This window comes from Ranitomeya imitator, chromosome 2 (genome assembly GCF_032444005.1).
Source record: "Ranitomeya imitator isolate aRanImi1 chromosome 2, aRanImi1.pri, whole genome shotgun sequence".
In the NCBI taxonomy this organism is placed as follows: Eukaryota; Metazoa; Chordata; class Amphibia; order Anura; family Dendrobatidae; genus Ranitomeya; species Ranitomeya imitator.
This window is the reverse complement of record NC_091283.1, coordinates 638220283-638240132: the sequence shown is the minus strand read 5'-3', so window position 1 is coordinate 638240132 and position 19850 is coordinate 638220283. Positions and strand designations below refer to the sequence as shown.

Sequence of the window (19850 nt, the reverse complement as noted above, 5' to 3'; positions counted from 1 at the left end):
AGGGCTAGTAATGTCGGTGTACAGCAGTATAGTAGTACTAGTAATGTCAGTGTACAGCAGTATAGTAGGGCTAGTAATGTCGGTGTACAGCAGTATAGTAGCTCTAGTAATGTCAGTGTACAGCAGTATAGTAGTACTAGTAATGTCAGTGTACAGCAGTATAGTAGCTCTAGTAATGTCAGTGTACAGCAGTATAGTAGGGCTAGTAATGTCAGTGTACAGCAGTATAGTAGTACTAGTAATGTCAGTGTACAGCAGTATAGTAGCTCTAGTAATGTCAGTGTACAGCAGTATAGTAGGGCTAGTAATGTCAGTGTACAGCAGTATAGTAGTGCTAGTAATGTCAATGTACAGCAGTATAGTAATATCAGTGTACAGCAGTATAGTAGTACTAGTAATGTCAGTGTACAGCAGTATAGTAGGGCTAGTAATGTCAGTGTACAGCAGTATAGTAGTGCTAGTAATGTCAGTGTACAGCAGTATAGTAGGGCTAGTAATGTCAGTGTACAGCAGTATAGTAATGTCAGTGTACAGCAGTATAGTAGGGCTAGTAATGTCAGCGTACAACAGTATAGTAGGGCTAGTAATGTCAGTGTACAGCAGTATAGTAATGTCAGTGTACAGCAGTATAGTAGTACTAGTAATGTCAGTGTACAGCAGTATAGTAATGTCAGTGTACAGCAGTATAGTAGGGCTAGTAATGTCAGCGTACAGCAGTATAGTAGGGCTAGTAATGTCAGTGTACAGCAGTATAGTAATGTCAGTGTACAGCAGTATAGTAGTACTAGTAATGTCAGTGTACAGCAGTATAGTAATGTCAGTGTACAGCAGTATAGTAGTACTAGTAATGTCGGTGTACAGCAGTATAGTAGGGCTAGTAATGTCAGTGTACAGCAGTATAGTAATGTCAGTGTACAGCAGTATAGTAGTACTAGTAATGTCAGTGTACAGCAGTATAGTAGTACTAGTAATGTCAGTGTACAGCAGTATAGTAGTACTAGTAATGTCAGTGTACAGCAGTATAGTAGTGCTAGTAATGTCAGTGTACAGCAGTATAGTAGTACTAGTAATGTCAGTGTACAGCAGTATAGTAGTACTAGTAATGTCGGTGTACAGCAGTATAGTAGCTCTAGTAATGTCAGTGTACAGCAGTATAGTAGTACTAGTAATGTCAGTGTACAGCAGTATAGTAGTGCTAGTAATGTCGGTGTACAGCAGTATAGTAGTACTAGTAATGTCGGTGTACAGCAGTATAGTAGGGCTAGTAATGTCGGTGTACAGCAGTATAGTAGGGCTAGTAATGTCGGTGTACAGCAGTATAGTAGTACTAGTAATGTCGGTGTACAGCAGTATAGTAGCTCTAGTAATGTCAGTGTACAGCAGTATAGTAGGGCTAGTAATGTCGGTGTACAGCAGTATAGTAGTACTAGTAATGTCAGTGTACAGCAGTATAGTAGTACTAGTAATGTCAGTGTACAGCAGTATAGTAGGGCTAGTAATGTCGGTGTACAGCCGTATAGTAGTACTAGTAATGTCAGTGTACAGCAGTATAGTAGTACTAGTAATGTCGGTGTACAGCAGTATAGTAGCTCTAGTAATGTCAGTGTACAGCAGTATAGTAGGGCTAGTAATGTCGGTGTACAGCAGTATAGTAGTACTAGTAATGTCAGTGTACAGCAGTATAGTAGGGCTAGTAATGTCGGTGTACAGCAGTATAGTAGCTCTAGTAATGTCAGTGTACAGCAGTATAGTAGTGCTAGTAATGTCAGTGTACAGCAGTATAGTAGCTCTAGTAATGTCGGTGTACAGCAGTATAGTAGCTCTAGTAATGTCGGTGTACAGCAGTATAGTAGTACTAGTAATGTCAGTGTACAGCAGTATAGTAGTGCTAGTAATGTCGGTGTACAGCAGTATAGTAGTACTAGTAATGTCGGTGTACAGCAGTATAGTAGCTCTAGTAATGTCAGTGTACAGCAGTATAGTAGGGCTAGTAATGTCAGTGTACAGCAGTATAGTAGCTCTAGTAATGTCGGTGTACAGCAGTATAGTAGCTCTAGTAATGTCGGTGTACAGCAGTATAGTAGCTCTAGTAATGTCGGTGTACAGCAGTATAGTAGGGCTAGTAATGTCGGTGTATAGTAGTACTAGTAATGTCAGTGTACAGCAGTATAGTAGTACTAGTAATGTCAGTGTACAGCAGTATAGTAGGGCTAGTAATGTCAGTGTACAGCAGTATAGTAGCTCTAGTAATGTCGGTGTACAGCAGTATAGTAGGGCTAGTAATGTCGGTGTATAGTAGTACTAGTAATGTCAGTGTACAGCAGTATAGTAGTGCTAGTAATGTCAATGTACAGCAGTATAGTAATATCAGTGTACAGCAGTATAGTAGCTCTAGTAATGTCGGTGTACAGCAGTATAGTAGCTCTAGTAATGTCAGTGTACAGCAGTATAGTAGTACTAGTAATGTCAGTGTACAGCAGTATAGTAGTGCTAGTAATGTCGGTGTACAGCAGTATAGTAGTACTAGTAATGTCGGTGTACAGCAGTATAGTAGCTCTAGTAATGTCGGTGTACAGCAGTATAGTAGTACTAGTAATGTCGGTGTACAGCAGTATAGTAGTACTAGTAATGTCGGTGTACAGCAGTATAGTAGTACTAGTAATGTCAGTGTACAGCAGTATAGTAGTACTAGTAATGTCAGTGTACAGCAGTATAGTAGTACTAGTAATGTCAGTGTACAGCAGTATAGTAGTGCTAGTAATGTCGGTGTACAGCAGTATAGTAGTACTAGTAATGTCGGTGTACAGCAGTATAGTAGCTCTAGTAATGTCAGTGTACAGCAGTATAGTAGCTCTAGTAATGTCAGTGTACAGCAGTATAGTAGTACTAGTAATGTCGGTGTACAGCAGTATAGTAGTGCTAGTAATGTCGGTGTACAGCAGTATAGTAGTGCTAGTAATGTCGGTGTACAGCAGTATAGTAGCTCTAGTAATGTCGGTGTACAGCAGTATAGTAGTACTAGTAATGTCAGTGTACAGCAGTATAGTAGCGCTAGTAATGTCAGTGTACAGCAGTATAGTAGTACTAGTAATGTCGGTGTACAGCAGTATAGTAGTACTAGTAATGTCGGTGTACAGCAGTATAGTAGTACTAGTAATGTCGGTGTACAGCAGTATAGTAGTACTAGTAATGTCAGTGTACAGCAGTATAGTAGGGCTAGTAATGTCAGTGTACAGCAGTATAGTAGTACTAGTAATGTCGGTGTACAGCAGTATAGTAGGGCTAGTAATGTCAGTGTACAGCAGTATAGTAGTACTAGTAATGTCAGTGTACAGCAGTATAGTAGGGCTAGTAATGTCAGTGTACAGCAGTATAGTAGTACTAGTAATGTCGGTGTACAGCAGTATAGTAGTACTAGTAATGTCGGTGTACAGCAGTATAGTAGTACTAGTAATGTCGGTGTACAGCAGTATAGTAGTACTAGTAATGTCGGTGTACAGCAGTATAGTAGTACTAGTAATGTCAGTGTACAGCAGTATAGTAGTACTAGTAATGTCAGTGTACAGCAGTATAGTAGTGCTAGTAATGTCGGTGTACAGCAGTATAGTAGGGCTAGTAATGTCGGTGTACAGCAGTATAGTAGTACTAGTAATGTCAGTGTACAGCAGTATAGTAGGGCTAGTAATGTCGGTGTACAGCAGTATAGTAGTACTAGTAATGTCAGTGTACAGCAGTATAGTAGGGCTAGTAATGTCAGTGTACAGCAGTATAGTAATGTCAGTGTACAGCAGTATAGTAGTACTAGTAATGTCAGTGTACAGCAGTATAGTAGTACTAGTAATGTCAGTGTACAGCAGTATAGTAGTACTAGTAATGTCGGTGTACAGCAGTATAGTAGGGCTAGTAATGTCAGTGTACAGCAGTATAGTAATGTCAGTGTACAGCAGTATAGTAGTACTAGTAATGTCAGTGTACAGCAGTATAGTAGTACTAGTAATGTCAGTGTACAGCAGTATAGTAGTACTAGTAATGTCAGTGTACAGCAGTATAGTAGTGCTAGTAATGTCAGTGTACAGCAGTATAGTAGTACTAGTAATGTCAGTGTACAGCAGTATAGTAGTACTAGTAATGTCGGTGTACAGCAGTATAGTAGCTCTAGTAATGTCAGTGTACAGCAGTATAGTAGTACTAGTAATGTCAGTGTACAGCAGTATAGTAGTGCTAGTAATGTCGGTGTACAGCAGTATAGTAGTACTAGTAATGTCGGTGTACAGCAGTATAGTAGGGCTAGTAATGTCGGTGTACAGCAGTATAGTAGGGCTAGTAATGTCGGTGTACAGCAGTATAGTAGTACTAGTAATGTCGGTGTACAGCAGTATAGTAGCTCTAGTAATGTCAGTGTACAGCAGTATAGTAGGGCTAGTAATGTCGGTGTACAGCAGTATAGTAGTACTAGTAATGTCAGTGTACAGCAGTATAGTAGTACTAGTAATGTCAGTGTACAGCAGTATAGTAGGGCTAGTAATGTCGGTGTACAGCCGTATAGTAGTACTAGTAATGTCAGTGTACAGCAGTATAGTAGTACTAGTAATGTCGGTGTACAGCAGTATAGTAGCTCTAGTAATGTCAGTGTACAGCAGTATAGTAGGGCTAGTAATGTCGGTGTACAGCAGTATAGTAGTACTAGTAATGTCAGTGTACAGCAGTATAGTAGGGCTAGTAATGTCGGTGTACAGCAGTATAGTAGCTCTAGTAATGTCAGTGTACAGCAGTATAGTAGGGCTAGTAATGTCAGTGTACAGCAGTATAGTAGCTCTAGTAATGTCGGTGTACAGCAGTATAGTAGCTCTAGTAATGTCGGTGTACAGCAGTATAGTAGTACTAGTAATGTCAGTGTACAGCAGTATAGTAGTGCTAGTAATGTCGGTGTACAGCAGTATAGTAGTACTAGTAATGTCGGTGTACAGCAGTATAGTAGCTCTAGTAATGTCAGTGTACAGCAGTATAGTAGGGCTAGTAATGTCAGTGTACAGCAGTATAGTAGCTCTAGTAATGTCGGTGTACAGCAGTATAGTAGCTCTAGTAATGTCGGTGTACAGCAGTATAGTAGGGCTAGTAATGTCGGTGTATAGTAGTACTAGTAATGTCAGTGTACAGCAGTATAGTAGTACTAGTAATGTCAGTGTACAGCAGTATAGTAGGGCTAGTAATGTCAGTGTACAGCAGTATAGTAGCTCTAGTAATGTCGGTGTACAGCAGTATAGTAGGGCTAGTAATGTCGGTGTATAGTAGTACTAGTAATGTCAGTGTACAGCAGTATAGTAGTGCTAGTAATGTCAATGTACAGCAGTATAGTAATATCAGTGTACAGCAGTATAGTAGCTCTAGTAATGTCGGTGTACAGCAGTATAGTAGCTCTAGTAATGTCAGTGTACAGCAGTATAGTAGTACTAGTAATGTCAGTGTACAGCAGTATAGTAGTGCTAGTAATGTCGGTGTACAGCAGTATAGTAGTACTAGTAATGTCGGTGTACAGCAGTATAGTAGCTCTAGTAATGTCGGTGTACAGCAGTATAGTAGTACTAGTAATGTCGGTGTACAGCAGTATAGTAGTACTAGTAATGTCGGTGTACAGCAGTATAGTAGTACTAGTAATGTCAGTGTACAGCAGTATAGTAGTACTAGTAATGTCAGTGTACAGCAGTATAGTAGTACTAGTAATGTCAGTGTACAGCAGTATAGTAGTGCTAGTAATGTCGGTGTACAGCAGTATAGTAGTACTAGTAATGTCGGTGTACAGCAGTATAGTAGCTCTAGTAATGTCAGTGTACAGCAGTATAGTAGTACTAGTAATGTCAGTGTACAGCAGTATAGTAGGGCTAGTAATGTCAGTGTACAGCAGTATAGTAGTACTAGTAATGTCGGTGTACAGCAGTATAGTAGGGCTAGTAATGTCAGTGTACAGCAGTATAGTAGTACTAGTAATGTCAGTGTACAGCAGTATAGTAGGGCTAGTAATGTCAGTGTACAGCAGTATAGTAGTACTAGTAATGTCGGTGTACAGCAGTATAGTAGTACTAGTAATGTCGGTGTACAGCAGTATAGTAGTACTAGTAATGTCGGTGTACAGCAGTATAGTAGTACTAGTAATGTCGGTGTACAGCAGTATAGTAGTACTAGTAATGTCGGTGTACAGCAGTATAGTAGTACTAGTAATGTCAGTGTACAGCAGTATAGTAGTACTAGTAATGTCAGTGTACAGCAGTATAGTAGTGCTAGTAATGTCGGTGTACAGCAGTATAGTAGGGCTAGTAATGTCGGTGTACAGCAGTATAGTAGTACTAGTAATGTCAGTGTACAGCAGTATAGTAGGGCTAGTAATGTCGGTGTACAGCAGTATAGTAGCTCTAGTAATGTCAGTGTACAGCAGTATAGTAGGGCTAGTAATGTCGGTGTACAGCAGTATAGTAGTACTAGTAATGTCAGTGTACAGCAGTATAGTAGGGCTAGTAATGTCGGTGTACAGCAGTATAGTAGCTCTAGTAATGTCAGTGTACAGCAGTATAGTAGGGCTAGTAATGTCAGTGTACAGCAGTATAGTAGCTCTAGTAATGTCGGTGTACAGCAGTATAGTAGCTCTAGTAATGTCGGTGTACAGCAGTATAGTAGCTCTAGTAATGTCAGTGTACAGCAGTATAGTAGGGCTAGTAATGTCAGTGTACAGCAGTATAGTAGCTCTAGTAATGTCGGTGTACAGCAGTATAGTAGCTCTAGTAATGTCGGTGTACAGCAGTATAGTAGGGCTAGTAATGTCGGTGTATAGTAGTACTAGTAATGTCAGTGTACAGCAGTATAGTAGTACTAGTAATGTCAGTGTACAGCAGTATAGTAGGGCTAGTAATGTCAGTGTACAGCAGTATAGTAGCTCTAGTAATGTCGGTGTACAGCAGTATAGTAGGGCTAGTAATGTCGGTGTATAGTAGTACTAGTAATGTCAGGGTACAGCAGTATAGTAGTGCTAGTAATGTCAGTGTACAGCAGTATAGTAGTACTAGTAATGTCAGTGTACAGCAGTATAGTAGCTCTAGTAATGTCGGTGTACAGCAGTATAGTAGCTCTAGTAATGTCAGTGTACAGCAGTATAGTAGTACTAGTAATGTCAGTGTACAGCAGTATAGTAGTGCTAGTAATGTCGGTGTACAGCAGTATAGTAGTACTAGTAATGTCGGTGTACAGCAGTATAGTAGTGCTAGTAATGTCGGTGTACAGCAGTATAGTAGTACTAGTAATGTCGGTGTACAGCAGTATAGTAGCTCTAGTAATGTCAGTGTACAGCAGTATAGTAGTACTAGTAATGTCGGTGTACAGCAGTATAGTAGTACTAGTAATGTCGGTGTACAGCAGTATAGTAGTACTAGTAATGTCGGTGTACAGCAGTATAGTAGTACTAGTAATGTCGGTGTACAGCAGTATAGTAGTACTAGTAATGGCGGTGTACAGCAGTATAGTAGTACTAGTAATGTCGGTGTACAGCAGTATAGTAGTACTAGTAATGTCAGTGTACAGCAGTATAGTAGTACTAGTAATGTCGGTGTACAGCAGTATAGTAGTACTAGTAATGTCGGTGTACAGCAGTATAGTAGTACTAGTAATGTCGGTGTACAGCAGTATAGTAGCTCTAGTAATGTCGGTGTACAGCAGTATAGTAGCTCTAGTAATGTCAGTGTACAGCAGTATAGTAGTACTAGTAATGTCGGTGTACAGCAGTATAGTAGTACTAGTAATGTCGGTGTACAGCAGTATAGTAGTACTAGTAATGTCGGTGTACAGCAGTATAGTAGTACTAGTAATGTCAGTGTACAGCAGTATAGTAGTACTAGTAATGTCGGTGTACAGCAGTATAGTAGTACTAGTAATGTCGGTGTACAGCAGTATAGTAGTACTAGTAATGTCGGTGTACAGCAGTATAGTAGCTCTAGTAATGTCGGTGTACAGCAGTATAGTAGCTCTAGTAATGTCGGTGTACAGCAGTATAGTAGCTCTAGTAATGTCAGTGTACAGCAGTATAGTAGTACTAGTAAAGTCGGTGTACAGCAGTATAGTAGTACTAGTAATGTCGGTGTACAGCAGTATAGTAGCTCTAGTAATGTCGGTGTACAGCAGTATAGTAGTACTAGTAATGTCGGTGTACAGCAGTATAGTAGTACTAGTAATGTCAGTGTACAGCAGTATAGTAGTACTAGTAATGTCAGTGTACAGCAGTATAGTAGCTCTAGTAATGTCAGTGTACAGCAGTATAGTAGGGCTAGTAATGTCAGTGTACAGCAGTATAGTAGTGCTAGTAATGTCAATGTACAGCAGTATAGTAATATCAGTGTACAGCAGTATAGTAGTACTAGTAATGTCAGTGTACAGCAGTATAGTAGGGCTAGTAATGTCAGTGTACAGCAGTATAGTAGTGCTAGTAATGTCAGTGTACAGCAGTATAGTAGGGCTAGTAATGTCAGTGTACAGCAGTATAGTAATGTCAGTGTACAGCAGTATAGTAGGGCTAGTAATGTCAGCGTACAACAGTATAGTAGGGCTAGTAATGTCAGTGTACAGCAGTATAGTAATGTCAGTGTACAGCAGTATAGTAGTACTAGTAATGTCAGTGTACAGCAGTATAGTAATGTCAGTGTACAGCAGTATAGTAGGGCTAGTAATGTCAGCGTACAGCAGTATAGTAGGGCTAGTAATGTCAGTGTACAGCAGTATAGTAATGTCAGTGTACAGCAGTATAGTAGTACTAGTAATGTCAGTGTACAGCAGTATAGTAATGTCAGTGTACAGCAGTATAGTAGTACTAGTAATGTCGGTGTACAGCAGTATAGTAGGGCTAGTAATGTCAGTGTACAGCAGTATAGTAATGTCAGTGTACAGCAGTATAGTAGTACTAGTAATGTCAGTGTACAGCAGTATAGTAGTACTAGTAATGTCAGTGTACAGCAGTATAGTAGTACTAGTAATGTCAGTGTACAGCAGTATAGTAGTGCTAGTAATGTCAGTGTACAGCAGTATAGTAGTACTAGTAATGTCAGTGTACAGCAGTATAGTAGTACTAGTAATGTCGGTGTACAGCAGTATAGTAGCTCTAGTAATGTCAGTGTACAGCAGTATAGTAGTACTAGTAATGTCAGTGTACAGCAGTATAGTAGTACTAGTAATGTCGGTGTACAGCAGTATAGTAGTGCTAGTAATGTCGGTGTACAGCAGTATAGTAGTACTAGTAATGTCGGTGTACAGCAGTATAGTAGGGCTAGTAATGTCGGTGTACAGCAGTATAGTAGGGCTAGTAATGTCGGTGTACAGCAGTATAGTAGTACTAGTAATGTCGGTGTACAGCAGTATAGTAGCTCTAGTAATGTCAGTGTACAGCAGTATAGTAGGGCTAGTAATGTCGGTGTACAGCAGTATAGTAGTACTAGTAATGTCAGTGTACAGCAGTATAGTAGTACTAGTAATGTCAGTGTACAGCAGTATAGTAGGGCTAGTAATGTCGGTGTACAGCCGTATAGTAGTACTAGTAATGTCAGTGTACAGCAGTATAGTAGTACTAGTAATGTCGGTGTACAGCAGTATAGTAGCTCTAGTAATGTCAGTGTACAGCAGTATAGTAGGGCTAGTAATGTCGGTGTACAGCAGTATAGTAGTACTAGTAATGTCAGTGTACAGCAGTATAGTAGGGCTAGTAATGTCGGTGTACAGCAGTATAGTAGCTCTAGTAATGTCAGTGTACAGCAGTATAGTAGGGCTAGTAATGTCAGTGTACAGCAGTATAGTAGCTCTAGTAATGTCGGTGTACAGCAGTATAGTAGCTCTAGTAATGTCGGTGTACAGCAGTATAGTAGTACTAGTAATGTCAGTGTACAGCAGTATAGTAGTGCTAGTAATGTCGGTGTACAGCAGTATAGTAGTACTAGTAATGTCGGTGTACAGCAGTATAGTAGCTCTAGTAATGTCAGTGTACAGCAGTATAGTAGGGCTAGTAATGTCAGTGTACAGCAGTATAGTAGCTCTAGTAATGTCGGTGTACAGCAGTATAGTAGCTCTAGTAATGTCGGTGTACAGCAGTATAGTAGGGCTAGTAATGTCGGTGTATAGTAGTACTAGTAATGTCAGTGTACAGCAGTATAGTAGTACTAGTAATGTCAGTGTACAGCAGTATAGTAGGGCTAGTAATGTCAGTGTACAGCAATATAGTAGCTCTAGTAATGTCGGTGTACAGCAGTATAGTAGGGCTAGTAATGTCGGTGTATAGTAGTACTAGTAATGTCAGTGTACAGCAGTATAGTAGTGCTAGTAATGTCAATGTACAGCAGTATAGTAGTACTAGTAATGTCAGTGTACAGCAGTATAGTAGTACTAGTAATGTCAGTGTACAGCAGTATAGTAGGGCTAGTAATGTCAGTGTACAGCAGTATAGTAGCTCTAGTAATGTCGGTGTACAGCAGTATAGTAGCTCTAGTAATGTCAGTGTACAGCAGTATAGTAGTACTAGTAATGTCAGTGTACAGCAGTATAGTAGTGCTAGTAATGTCGGTGTACAGCAGTATAGTAGTACTAGTAATGTCGGTGTACAGCAGTATAGTAGCTCTAGTAATGTCGGTGTACAGCAGTATAGTAGTACTAGTAATGTCGGTGTACAGCAGTATAGTAGTACTAGTAATGTCGGTGTACAGCAGTATAGTAGTACTAGTAATGTCAGTGTACAGCAGTATAGTAGTACTAGTAATGTCAGTGTACAGCAGTATAGTAGTACTAGTAATGTCAGTGTACAGCAGTATAGTAGTGCTAGTAATGTCGGTGTACAGCAGTATAGTAGTACTAGTAATGTCGGTGTACAGCAGTATAGTAGCTCTAGTAATGTCAGTGTACAGCAGTATAGTAGCTCTAGTAATGTCAGTGTACAGCAGTATAGTAGTACTAGTAATGTCGGTGTACAGCAGTATAGTAGTGCTAGTAATGTCGGTGTACAGCAGTATAGTAGTGCTAGTAATGTCGGTGTACAGCAGTATAGTAGCTCTAGTAATGTCGGTGTACAGCAGTATAGTAGCACTAGTAATGTCAGTGTACAGCAGTATAGTAGCGCTAGTAATGTCAGTGTACAGCAGTATAGTAGTACTAGTAATGTCGGTGTACAGCAGTATAGTAGTACTAGTAATGTCGGTGTACAGCAGTATAGTAGTACTAGTAATGTCGGTGTACAGCAGTATAGTAGTACTAGTAATGTCAGTGTACAGCAGTATAGTAGGGCTAGTAATGTCAGTGTACAGCAGTATAGTAGTACTAGTAATGTCGGTGTACAGCAGTATAGTAGGGCTAGTAATGTCAGTGTACAGCAGTATAGTAGTACTAGTAATGTCAGTGTACAGCAGTATAGTAGGGCTAGTAATGTCAGTGTACAGCAGTATAGTAGTACTAGTAATGTCGGTGTACAGCAGTATAGTAGTACTAGTAATGTCGGTGTACAGCAGTATAGTAGTACTAGTAATGTCGGTGTACAGCAGTATAGTAGTACTAGTAATGTCGGTGTACAGCAGTATAGTAGTACTAGTAATGTCAGTGTACAGCAGTATAGTAGTACTAGTAATGTCAGTGTACAGCAGTATAGTAGTGCTAGTAATGTCGGTGTACAGCAGTATAGTAGGGCTAGTAATGTCGGTGTACAGCAGTATAGTAGTACTAGTAATGTCAGTGTACAGCAGTATAGTAGGGCTAGTAATGTCGGTGTACAGCAGTATAGTAGTACTAGTAATGTCAGTGTACAGCAGTATAGTAATGTCAGTGTACAGCAGTATAGTAGTACTAGTAATGTCGGTGTACAGCAGTATAGTAGGGCTAGTAATGTCAGTGTACAGCAGTATAGTAATGTCAGTGTACAGCAGTATAGTAGTACTAGTAATGTCAGTGTACAGCAGTATAGTAGTACTAGTAATGTCAGTGTACAGCAGTATAGTAGTACTAGTAATGTCAGTGTACAGCAGTATAGTAGTGCTAGTAATGTCAGTGTACAGCAGTATAGTAGTACTAGTAATGTCAGTGTACAGCAGTATAGTAGTACTAGTAATGTCGGTGTACAGCAGTATAGTAGCTCTAGTAATGTCAGTGTACAGCAGTATAGTAGTACTAGTAATGTCAGTGTACAGCAGTATAGTAGTGCTAGTAATGTCGGTGTACAGCAGTATAGTAGTACTAGTAATGTCGGTGTACAGCAGTATAGTAGGGCTAGTAATGTCGGTGTACAGCAGTATAGTAGGGCTAGTAATGTCGGTGTACAGCAGTATAGTAGTACTAGTAATGTCGGTGTACAGCAGTATAGTAGCTCTAGTAATGTCAGTGTACAGCAGTATAGTAGGGCTAGTAATGTCGGTGTACAGCAGTATAGTAGTACTAGTAATGTCAGTGTACAGCAGTATAGTAGTACTAGTAATGTCAGTGTACAGCAGTATAGTAGGGCTAGTAATGTCGGTGTACAGCCGTATAGTAGTACTAGTAATGTCAGTGTACAGCAGTATAGTAGTACTAGTAATGTCGGTGTACAGCAGTATAGTAGCTCTAGTAATGTCAGTGTACAGCAGTATAGTAGGGCTAGTAATGTCGGTGTACAGCAGTATAGTAGTACTAGTAATGTCAGTGTACAGCAGTATAGTAGGGCTAGTAATGTCGGTGTACAGCAGTATAGTAGCTCTAGTAATGTCAGTGTACAGCAGTATAGTAGGGCTAGTAATGTCAGTGTACAGCAGTATAGTAGCTCTAGTAATGTCGGTGTACAGCAGTATAGTAGCTCTAGTAATGTCGGTGTACAGCAGTATAGTAGTACTAGTAATGTCAGTGTACAGCAGTATAGTAGTGCTAGTAATGTCGGTGTACAGCAGTATAGTAGTACTAGTAATGTCGGTGTACAGCAGTATAGTAGCTCTAGTAATGTCAGTGTACAGCAGTATAGTAGGGCTAGTAATGTCAGTGTACAGCAGTATAGTAGCTCTAGTAATGTCGGTGTACAGCAGTATAGTAGCTCTAGTAATGTCGGTGTACAGCAGTATAGTAGGGCTAGTAATGTCGGTGTATAGTAGTACTAGTAATGTCAGTGTACAGCAGTATAGTAGTACTAGTAATGTCAGTGTACAGCAGTATAGTAGGGCTAGTAATGTCAGTGTACAGCAGTATAGTAGCTCTAGTAATGTCGGTGTACAGCAGTATAGTAGGGCTAGTAATGTCGGTGTATAGTAGTACTAGTAATGTCAGTGTACAGCAGTATAGTAGTGCTAGTAATGTCAATGTACAGCAGTATAGTAATATCAGTGTACAGCAGTATAGTAGCTCTAGTAATGTCGGTGTACAGCAGTATAGTAGCTCTAGTAATGTCAGTGTACAGCAGTATAGTAGTACTAGTAATGTCAGTGTACAGCAGTATAGTAGTGCTAGTAATGTCGGTGTACAGCAGTATAGTAGTACTAGTAATGTCGGTGTACAGCAGTATAGTAGCTCTAGTAATGTCGGTGTACAGCAGTATAGTAGTACTAGTAATGTCGGTGTACAGCAGTATAGTAGTACTAGTAATGTCGGTGTACAGCAGTATAGTAGTACTAGTAATGTCAGTGTACAGCAGTATAGTAGTACTAGTAATGTCAGTGTACAGCAGTATAGTAGTACTAGTAATGTCAGTGTACAGCAGTATAGTAGTGCTAGTAATGTCGGTGTACAGCAGTATAGTAGTACTAGTAATGTCGGTGTACAGCAGTATAGTAGCTCTAGTAATGTCAGTGTACAGCAGTATAGTAGCTCTAGTAATGTCAGTGTACAGCAGTATAGTAGTACTAGTAATGTCGGTGTACAGCAGTATAGTAGTGCTAGTAATGTCGGTGTACAGCAGTATAGTAGTGCTAGTAATGTCGGTGTACAGCAGTATAGTAGCTCTAGTAATGTCGGTGTACAGCAGTATAGTAGTACTAGTAATGTCGGTGTACAGCAGTATAGTAGTACTAGTAATGTCGGTGTACAGCAGTATAGTAGTACTAGTAATGTCGGTGTACAGCAGTATAGTAGTACTAGTAATGTCGGTGTACAGCAGTATAGTAGTGCTAGTAATGTCAGTGTACAGCAGTATAGTAGGGCTAGTAATGTCAGTGTACAGCAGTATAGTAGTACTAGTAATGTCGGTGTACAGCAGTATAGTAGGGCTAGTAATGTCAGTGTACAGCAGTATAGTAGTACTAGTAATGTCAGTGTACAGCAGTATAGTAGGGCTAGTAATGTCAGTGTACAGCAGTATAGTAGTACTAGTAATGTCGGTGTACAGCAGTATAGTAGTACTAGTAATGTCGGTGTACAGCAGTATAGTAGTACTAGTAATGTCGGTGTACAGCAGTATAGTAGTACTAGTAATGTCGGTGTACAGCAGTATAGTAGTACTAGTAATGTCAGTGTACAGCAGTATAGTAGTACTAGTAATGTCAGTGTACAGCAGTATAGTAGGGCTAGTAATGTCAGTGTACAGCAGTATAGTAGTACTAGTAATGTCGGTGTACAGCAGTATAGTAGTACTAGTAATGTCGGTGTACAGCAGTATAGTAGTACTAGTAATGTCGGTGTACAGCAGTATAGTAGTACTAGTAATGTCGGTGTACAGCAGTATAGTAGTACTAGTAATGTCAGTGTACAGCAGTATAGTAGTACTAGTAATGTCGGTGTACAGCAGTATAGTAGGGCTAGTAATGTCAGTGTACAGCAGTATAGTAGTACTAGTAATGTCAGTGTACAGCAGTATAGTAGTGCTAGTAATGTCGGTGTACAGCAGTATAGTAGGGCTAGTAATGTCGGTGTACAGCAGTATAGTAGTACTAGTAATGTCAGTGTACAGCAGTATAGTAGTGCTAGTAATGTCGGTGTACAGCAGTATAGTAGTGCTAGTAATGTCGGTGTACAGCAGTATAGTAGTACTAGTAATGTCAGTGTACAGCAGTATAGTAGCTCTAGTAATGTCAGTGTACAGCAGTATAGTAGGGCTAGTAATGTCAGTGTACAGCAGTATAGTAGTGCTAGTAATGTCGGTGTACAGCAGTATAGTAGTGCAGGAATCCCTCACTTTCCCAGCTCTTACATGGAGGGCTGTTAGTCTCCCCAGGGTGCAGGCTCCCATATACAGCCCTGTAACACCGGACCCCTGCAGGCCGGGGACACCACGGTATATGCAGGTGACACAGCGCCACAGGCTCCAGCAGCTGATGCTATAATGCAGCACATTAAGCATAAAGTTGTGCCACTGCTGACACCGCTGCACTGCACGACAGCCTGCGATCAGACACCGTTATGTAACATCACAGCACACTATAGAAGAACACAGCTGATCGTACATCCCAGCATGACAACGGTCTGTGTCACGACATAACGACACGCGATATGTATTACCTGTCACCAGCACAGCAGGCTGAGGCTATAGCGGAGTCGCTCTTGTTAGCCATGACGTCACGGGAAGGGGCGGGACTCTTGGAGTAAGGGCGGGGCTTCAAGGGACACCGCTCATAACAGGAAGCAGTAGTGGCAGCTGTGTGCCTGTCTGTCTGCACATGTGTACTGGACACACTGGCAGGTACGGGATGCTGGGAGCTCGGAAGGGAAGGGGTGGTGATGTGTACATGGGACTGCAGGTTGAATGGAGCTGAATGGAGGAGGGATTATGTTCTTTACATGGGACTGCAGGCTGAAGCTGCATGCCGTAAGGGTTGTAGGAAGGTGCGTGTTGGTCTTTACTTGGGGCTGAATAGAGCAGAAGTGAGAGGAGGTTACGGACTGAATTTCAGAGGAGGGGGTGAGGCTATTTACATGGGCCTGCGTGTTGAATAGTGCTGAAAGAGTGTAGATTATTTACATGGGACTGTATGTGTGTGGGGGGCTAAAGGAGGGGTTAAATGGTAGTGTGGACAGGGCTGCCATCCATCCAGAAATTCCTGGACAGTCTGTAAAAATAAAGTTGTTTTTTTTTAGCTCTGTCTGTAAAAAAAAAAAAAAAAATGTATTTAAATGGAGAAACTTGTACAGATAACTTTTTTCCGTAATTCTCATCGCTTCCCAGAGCAGGCGGCCATGTCTTCTGAGGGCTGTAGGCCGGGATCACTGCTGTGATCTATTACTATTTGCCAATCTGTCCGTGAAGCATATTGTCTGTCTGTGATATCCAGTTAGGTCCATATATATTTGGACAGAGACAACATTTTTCTAATTTTGGTTATAGACTTTACCACAATAAATTTGAAACAAAACAATTCAGATGCAGTTGAAGTTCAGACTTTCAGCTTTCATTTGAGGGTATGCACATTAAAACTGGACGAAGGGTTTAGGAGTTTCAGCTCTTTAACCCCTTCATGACCCAGCCTATTTTGACCTTAAAGGGCACCTGTCACCCCGAAAATCGCGGGTGAGGTAAGCCCACCGGCATCAGGGGCTTATCTACAGCGTTCTGTAATGCTGTAGATAAGCCCCCGATGTTACCTGAAAGAGGAGAAAAAGAGGTTATATTATACTCACCCAGGGGCGGTCCCGCTGCTGGTCAGGTCGGATGGGCGTCTCCGTTCCGCTGCGGCGCCTCCCATCTTCTTTCCATGACGTCCTCTTCTGATCTTCAGCCACGGCTCCGGCGCAGGCGTACTTTGCTCTGCCCTGTTGAGGGCAGACAAAGTACTGCAGTGCGCAGGCGCCGGGCCTCTGACCTTTCCGGCGCCTGCGCACTGCAGTACTATAAGGTGCCCTCAAGAGGGCAGAGCAAAGTACGCCTGCGCCGGAGCCGTGGCTGAAGATCAGAAGAGGACGTCATGGAAAGAAGATAGGAGGCGCCGCAGCGGACCAGAGACGCCCATCCGACCTGACCAGCAGCGGGACCGCCCCTGGGTGAGTATAATATAACGTCTTTTTCTCATCTTTCAGGTAACATCAGGGGCTTATCTACAGCATTACAGAGTGCTGTAGATAAGCCCCTGATGCCGGTGGGCTTACCTCACCCGCGATTTTCGGGGTGACAGGTTCCCTTTAACCCCTTCACCCCAAAGCCTGTTTTCACCTAAGTGACAGGGCCAATTTTTACAATTCTGACCACTGTCACTTTATGGGGTTATAACTCTGAAACGCTTCAACGGATCCCGGTGATTCTGACACTGTTTTCTCGTGACATATTGTACTTCATGATAGTGGTAAAACTTCTTCGATATGACTTGCATTTATTTGTGAAAAAAACAAAAATTTGTCAGAAATTATGAAATATTAGCAATTTTCAAACTTTTAGTTTTTATGCCCTTAAATTAGAGAGTTATATCACACAATATAGTTAATAAACAACATTTCCCACATGTCTGCTGTACATCAGCACAATTTTGGAAACATAATTTTTTTTTGTTAGGGAGTTATAAGGGTTAAAAGTTGACCAGCGATTTCTCATTTTTGCAACAAAATTTGCAAAACCATTTTTTTTTTTACGGACCACCTCACACTTAAAGTGACTTTGAAGGGTCTATATGACAGAAAATGCCCAAAAGTGACACCATTCTAAAAACTGCACCCCTCAAGGTACTCAAAACCACATTCAAAAAGTTTATTAACCCTTCAGGTGCTTCACAGGAATTTTTTGAATGTTTAAAAAAAAATTAACATTTAACTTTTTTTTCACAAAATTTTTACTTCAGGTCCAATTTGTTTCATTTTACCAAGGGTAACAGGAGAAATTGGACCACAAAAGTCGTTGTACAATTTGTCCTGAGTATGCCGATACCCCATATGTGGGGGTAAACCACTGTTTGGGCACATGGCAGAGCTCGGAAGGGAAGGAGCGCCATTTGACTTTCCAATGCAAGATTTGCTGGAATTGAGATCAGAGCCCATGTCACGATTGGAGAGCCCCTGACGTGCCTAAACAGTGGAAACCCCCACAAGTGACACCATTTTGGAAAGTAGACCCTCTAAGGAACTAATCTAGATGTGTGGTGAGCACTTTGAACCTCCACGTGCTTCACAGAAGTTTATAATGTAGAGCCGTAAAAAAAAAATTCTTATTAATTTTCACAAAAAATGATCTTTTTGCCCCCAATTTTTTTTCCCCAAGGGTAACAGGATAAATTGGACCCCAAAAGTTGTTGTGCAATTTGTCCTGAGTACGCCGATACTTCATATATGGGGATAAACCACTGTTTGAGCGCATGGCAGAGCTCGGAAGGGAAGGAGCGCCATTTGACTTTTCAATGCAAAATTGGCTGGAATTCAGATCGGAACCCATGTTGCATTTGGAGAGCCCCTGACGTGCCTTAACAGTGGAAACCCCCCACAAGTGACCCCATTTTGGAAAGAAGACCCCCTAAGGAACTTATCTAGATGTGTGGTGAGCACTTTTAACCCCCAATTGTTTCACTAAAGTTTAGAATGTAGCATTGTGAAAATTAAAAAATCATGTTTTCTTTCCACAAAATGATGTTTTGGCCCGCAATTTTTTTTTTCGCCAAGGGTAACAGGAGAAATTGGACCACAAAAGTTATTGTCCAATTTGTCCTGAGTACGCCGATACCCCATATGTTGGGGGGAACCACCGTTTGAGTGCATGGCAGAGCTCGGAAGGGAAGGAGCGCCGTTTGAAATGCAGACTTAGATGGATTGGTCTGCAGGTGTCATGTTGCATTTGCAGAGCCCCTGATGTACCTAAACAGTAGAAACCCCCCACAAGTGACCCCATATTGGAAACTAGACCCCCCAAGGAACTTATCTAGATGTGTTGTGAGAGCTTTGAACCAACAAGTGTTTCACTACAGTTTATAACGCAGAGCCGTGAAAATAAAAAAATATTTTTTTTCCACGAAAATGATATTTTAGCCCCCACGTTTTTATTTTCCCAAGGGTAACAGGACAAATTAGACCCCAAAAGTTGTTGTCAAACTTGTCCTGAGAACGCTGATACCCCATATGTTGGGGGGAACCACTGTTTGGGCGCACAGGAGAACTCGGAAGGGAAGGAGCAGTGTTTTTAGTTTTTCAAAGCAGAATTGGCTGGAATTGAGATCGGATGCCATGTCGCGTTTAGAGAGCCCCTGATGTGCCTAACCAGTGGAAACTCCCCAATTATAACTGAAACCCCAACCCTAGCCCTAACCCTAATAGGAAAATGGAAATAAATACATTTTTTTTACATTTTATTATTTTTCCCTAACTAAGGGGGTGATGAAGGGGGGTTTGATTTACTTTTATAGCGGTCTTTTTGGCGGATTTTTAGGGTTGGCAGCCGTCACACACTAAAAGACGCTTTTTATTGCAAAAAATAGTTTTTGCATCACCACATTTTGAGAGCTATAATTTATCCATATTTTGGCCCACAGAGTCATGTGAGATCTTGTTTTTTGCGAGACGAGTTCACGTTTTTATTGGTAACATTTTCGGGCAGACGACATTTTTTGATCGCTTTTTATTCCGATTTTTATGAGGCGGAATGAACCAAAACCAGCAATTCCTGAAATTCTTTTAGGGGGGGGGGCGTTTATACCGTTCCACGTGTGGTAAAATTGATAAAGCAGTTTTATTCTTCAGGTCAGTACGATTACAGCGATACCTCATTTATATCATTTTTTTTATGTTTTGGCACTTTTACACAATAAAAACTATTTTATATAAAAAAATAATTGTTTTTGCATCGCTTTATTCTGAGAGCTATAACTTTTTTATTTTTCTGCTGAAGATGCTGTATGGCGGCTTTTTTGTGCGGGACAAGATGTCGTTTTCAGTGGTACCATGGTTATTTATATCCGTCGTTTTGATCGCGTGTTATTCCACTTTTTGTTCGT

At 40.9% G+C, this 19850-nt stretch overlaps 2 protein-coding genes across 5 annotated transcripts in view; one reads left to right on the top strand and one right to left on the bottom strand.

Annotated features, from left to right (window-relative positions):
- The window catches only part of LOC138665336 (zinc finger protein 773-like), an 83897-nt gene extending 68382 nt beyond the window's left edge, over positions 1–15515 (bottom strand). Inside the window, exon 1 of one of the 2 annotated variants that reach the window (XM_069752723.1) lies at positions 15451–15515. In XM_069752723.1, coding sequence (XP_069608824.1) covers positions 15451–15503 — 53 coding nt within the window. In that variant the 5' untranslated portion in view covers positions 15504–15515. The remainder of the gene's footprint in view (positions 1–15450) is intronic. The other variant, XM_069752726.1, reaches the window with a different exon arrangement.
- An 18-nt stretch (positions 15516–15533) lies between these two features.
- LOC138665335 (gastrula zinc finger protein XlCGF57.1-like) overlaps positions 15534–19850 on the top strand; it is a 65609-nt gene continuing 61292 nt past the window's right edge. The window contains exon 1 of one of the 3 annotated variants that reach the window (XM_069752722.1): positions 15534–15631. The gene's annotated coding sequence lies outside the window, so the exon portion shown is untranslated. The remainder of the gene's footprint in view (positions 15632–19850) is intronic. The other 2 variants (XM_069752721.1, XM_069752720.1) reach the window with 2 other exon arrangements.